Below are 5,000 nucleotides of genomic sequence, written 5' to 3' on the forward strand. Positions count from 1 at the left end.
ATTAACAGCGTTATTTCATCGTCCACAGGCCATTTCCGAATTCCAAGTACGACGTGAGGACGAAAATTAGCTTTTATTTTTATGAAAAATAGATATAAAATCAGTGGCAAAAGTCTGGGGACACACCCTGTGAAGTTGGTTTTCTTACTGAGTTTGAATAATTGCCTCATCCCCCCCTTCCTACCCAACAGTGAACAGACATGTTCTTCTCTATTTCAACATTGATTGGAGGGGAGGGGGAACCTATAATTTGAAGCTTTCAGTCGAATTTTGACATGTAGTTACGCTTAGTTTCTGACGTATGAGAGGTTTCCAGGCCCACTGATAGTAGTTAGTTATCACAAGCGAAAAATGCCAGTGGTCGCCAGTTTGAGATTCGGAAAAGGCCAAATGAGTGCACGGACATTTTGAAAGACGCTTCGGCACTTGACTCCCAAGGCAAGAAAAAAACGACTGCAAGTAAGCAAGATGTGGCCATTGGTTAACGCTGTCTCCCCGACATTGTTTAAGATAATCATCGATCAATCGTCTCTGTTGATTGAGTCGAGCATCAGATTGCCGTGCGGGGCGTTGCTGAAGGACGCGGTTGGGCCAACACCCAGGAAGTTACCTACTTCGGACGCTACGCACATTTCGCGCTAATCCATTATATGTAATACTTCCAAGTAATTTTCTTTTCTTTTTCTGTATTGTGTAAACTAGTGCACAATAAGAATGAATGAATGAATGAATGAATGAACGAACGAATAAATGAATGAATGAAAAGAGTAGGGCTTTTCGGAGTTCCCAGTGTTTTATGTCCTATGTCTCTCCCGCATAATTAGCCCGGAAAAAAGTGCTGTCTCAAAAAGTCTTGCAGCTCTATTGTACGAGGCTATGCAAGAATAAACATAAACATTTCAATTCGAGTATGCTAAGTTCTGGAACCCTTAGATTCTATTTTTTTGTCCGAGATTTTTTATGGAGACAACTGCAAGTGCCAAAAATAAGAAAAAAAAGGACCTTCCCTTTAAACATCCTAATTGCTTCCCGTATGGAGGACTACTTTTTCTCTATTGAAATTTCAATGCCTTTTCCAAAAGCACGACTGTCGAGTCTTCCAAGGTCACTATTATTGAGTAATAAAGCGCTTAAATGTGTTCGCAACATATTCAGAGAGAAAATGTGCACAAACTCGACGGAGCAGATATTTTGTCGCAACGATCTACATACTTCCAAGTGAATTTTCTCATCGATGATCCTTTTGTAAAGGGCTTCGTCTTGTATTACACGGTATCCATGACCTATTCGTTCAGCATGAAGAACATCTAATGCCTTGGAAATGAATGGTAAATGTACAGTTGGTGTGAGTTTTGAACTCTCTATATAACCACTCCCAAACCCCCCTCCACCCTTCCATACAAATTATCCACCTACCCCTCCCAAGTCCCAAAAGATTCTTTAAACTGACCTTCCCTCGCAACCAAGTCAGTTCTAATCAAGAAAGTACAGCTAAAACAAACACTGATTGGATCACTGGATCCAACCCTCTGAGGTCCAATCGGTCAGTTTTGAACGTGAGTAATGGCGGACATACATACATACATCTTTATTTACCCTCGGATTTTAGAGTAGCTTGGTGTAGCTAATATCTCCGAGCATTTACCCTCCCAACCATGATAGACCACAGAAGACAGACCACAACACCGGGAACTACATGCCCTACTCTTTGCGACAAGTGTGCGGGTTCTTTTACGTCCCACAGGATTATGAACATCGAAGGGTTGTGAGACGGGACCTCCGGATTATCGTCCTTATCCGAGAAGACTAGAGAGTCTAACCGTTTGCTGGAGTAATTACAAAGGCAGCACTTTCTCCTCAGTTATTTTAAGACCCTGAGTGTTGGTCCGGCCGGAGTTGAACTCACGACCTCCCGCGTAACAGCCCGGTGCTCAACCAACTGAGCCACCGGTGCGCGGACTTACACGTTTTGGATAAAAGTCAAAGCTTAAAATTTTGCCAGTCAGTTAGTAAGCAAACACACTTTCAAAATCAGAAGAAAAAAAGAAAGTGATTTATTTTATCACAAGGGCACTTTAACGCCCTGGTTTTGACCTCAAGTGACAAACCCACAGGCAAACTGTTTGTGGTGAAATCGCCGGCGTAGACTATCTCACCGGGAGCTCATCAAGGGGAAGCTCTATCTCCACTAGTTCCTTGAGTCAACCCTTTCCCGAGTAAATTCATTTTTAGGAACAAGTTTTTCGCGCGAAAAGTAGCATATTTTCCTTGAAGCCGAGATAGCTCTGTTTTGATTGGCTTTTAAAACAGTGGGCGTGCTGAATCTCCCAAGGGAGGCGTTCTATATTTCCCCTGAGATGGCTCTGTTTTACAACAGTGGGCGCGCTGAATCACCCAAGAGAGGCGTTCTATAAATATATGTACTCGGGTTGACTCCTAAGCCAACTGCAAGTATGGGAGATAGAGGCTCCTCTTAATGAGTTCCTGATTATATACTCTCTCTTACTGCGGAGGCTAGTTGTAGAAGATGAGAGAATTATCTACCCTTAAACTTTAACTAAACTCATTGAGGGTAAATTAAAAAGGGTACCTCCTTCACACTAGCCGCCGGAGCAGCTTCTCCAGCATGAACCGTTCTGTGAATGTTCAGCTTTCTTGCCTCCTATGGAAAACAAACCTATCATTCAAGTGACTGGATCAGTCTGTGAGGCCCGCATAATCGAAAACAAAAACGTTCACTTAACACTGGGCGGTATTGTAGGAGGGGAAAATCAAATTAGGACTGAAACAAGGAAATGCCGTTTATCTTAAAGGGGCTATGTCACGCAAAATGATGTACTTTTATGACAACCAAAATGCCCAAAACGTAGAACGAAACACTTAAAACTGTTGAACAACGTAAGGGAAATACAGCAAAAGGAAAGAGAGGCATGGATGAACACAAATGGACAAGACTGAAACGAATTGATTTTGGGTAATTTCTCAAGTTTATGGCAAATCGCTAGTAGATAGGTCGTTTTTGTTCAGAATCATCTTGTTTGTGATGTAATGATAATTTTATCAGTAAAGGAATTCCACATTACAATTTTCGAGTTTTAAAGGGGCACTGTCACGCGACGACATGCGCCGTATTTCAGATACCCAGAAATTTTAACAGACTTTAAATTTTTGTTTTTTCTTTTAAGTCCAGATCTAATACGGTTTCCGAAAAGCAATATAATTCATATTTATCTAATATCGATGATTTGGAATGCAATAATAAAAGCGAACACAAATTTCAGGCCATGTTTGTTCAGTGTCATCTGAATCCAGTGAAGTGTGACCGGAAACACTGTCGGCCGAAGACTGTCAGCCGTGTTTTACTCACCGCTTCCGGTTTTATAATTGGTGCAACAATCATATCCTAATCCCAGAGGTTTTTCACGAGCCTTGGGAGAGTCACGACGCGGCGAAGACGCGTTGCGAAGCAGCGAGAAGAGAAAAACCTCTGGTTACCTTGGACTTGAATCTCACTTTCACGCAGACGCCAGGGTCAGGATCTGACCCTCAGGCTTGGATTGGTTGTTGTTTTTTTTTTTTTTTACAAATACGCAAATCAATATGATTGGTTCGTTTGATTGGCAATACCGAGGGGATGTGTGATTTCTAAGCCATTGGTCCCTTTTGTACATGTAATTATCAATTTGACGCCTTTGACAGCTGGTGTCTGTGTGAAAGTGGCATTCAAGTCCAAGGTAAACGGAGGTTTTTCTCTCCTCGTCGATTCGCTTCGTGGCTCTCTCGCGGCTCACGGGACCATAGCAACACAACCAGTGCAGTTCCACTCATATAAATGCAGGTTTTCCTTCAGAATATTCAAATACACATTTTAGAGCGAAGATCATCATCATCATCTTGTCCTTTTCTCTCTGAGGGAAATGGGGCCTTGCGTTCTCTCTCTCCAAGCTTCTTAGAGCGAAGATAGTAAACGTTTATTAACAAACGATGATGTGATGGTCTCTGACATTTGAGCGATCTTTGTTATTAAACAATGAAACGGTTTACACCATACGTCGAATTTCTCATGAATTCACGACTTAAAAAGTTTCTCTTCATTGCAGACGTTGTATTGGTGTTTTGACTGCTCTGCTTTGCTATCTTGAGAAGATTGAATCACTATTTATGTGCTAGGCGTTCAAAATTCTGCATGCGACAGCAGCTTCCATATTGTCTTCACCTTTCCAAACTTGAAAACATGGCTTGATGTCTTCAACTTTCGAGAAAAAAAAAAACCTGGCCATGCACGACGGTGACAGTGCCCCTTTAAACTTGTGATTAACATAAGATTCCCCCCTAAACACACTAAAATAATGTGACATAGCCCCTTTAAGAAAAGGATTAGTAGAGGTAATCACATGATCTCAAGTGCAATTTCGAATAAATAAACAAGAGTAATTTTTTGCAAAGAGGAGCTCTTGCCAGAGTGCTTCTTCATTCCAAATTGCACCAGAAAAATCATGTGATTACTTATTAATAAGATGTTTATTAGCCAATCAAAAGCGAGAATTCTGTGAATAAATTTCACTGAATTAACCCTCTTTTGCACTGTGATTACAAAAAACAGCAATGCTCTCAGCCAATCAGAATCGAGTATTTTATTTAATTTTGTTTATTACTATGTTGCGAAGTAAACCCTATTTTTCCAGCTACTGGTACGAGCGGGCCTTAAACCCAGGAACGACGGATACCAATAAACTGCCTATTAAAGCCTGGTGCTCCTAAGAGAGGCAAGCACAAAAACAACCCACATACTCTATGTTTGCGTCACTTTTCAGGACAAGGCTTTCGAGATCTTAGGCGGAAACGACAAAGACGACTACGAGGAGTCCATTGCCAAATGCAAGTTGGAATATTCTTATTGGTATCGTGAAGCAATCGATCCAAGTTGCTCCGAATTTTGAATGTGCAGGACCATTCCATAAATCAAATTTTCATGAACTGGACTAGAAGTGTACTAGAAA

General features: G+C 41.3%; 1 protein-coding gene across 1 annotated transcript in view; it reads right to left on the reverse strand.

Moving 5' to 3' along the window:
* Window positions 1-5,000, reverse strand: part of LOC138003796 (adenosine deaminase-like) — a 23,062-nt gene that overhangs the window by 5,645 nt on the left and 12,417 nt on the right. Inside the window, exons 6-7 of the mRNA XM_068850036.1 lie at window positions 2,591-2,662; window positions 1,213-1,314 (exon numbers count right to left, since the gene is read on the reverse strand). Of these exons, the coding sequence (XP_068706137.1) occupies window positions 1,213-1,314; window positions 2,591-2,662 (174 nt within the window). The remainder of the gene's footprint in view (window positions 1-1,212; window positions 1,315-2,590; window positions 2,663-5,000) is intronic.

Source organism: Montipora foliosa, chromosome 5 (genome assembly GCF_036669935.1).
Source record: "Montipora foliosa isolate CH-2021 chromosome 5, ASM3666993v2, whole genome shotgun sequence".
In the NCBI taxonomy this organism is placed as follows: domain Eukaryota; kingdom Metazoa; phylum Cnidaria; class Anthozoa; order Scleractinia; family Acroporidae; genus Montipora; species Montipora foliosa.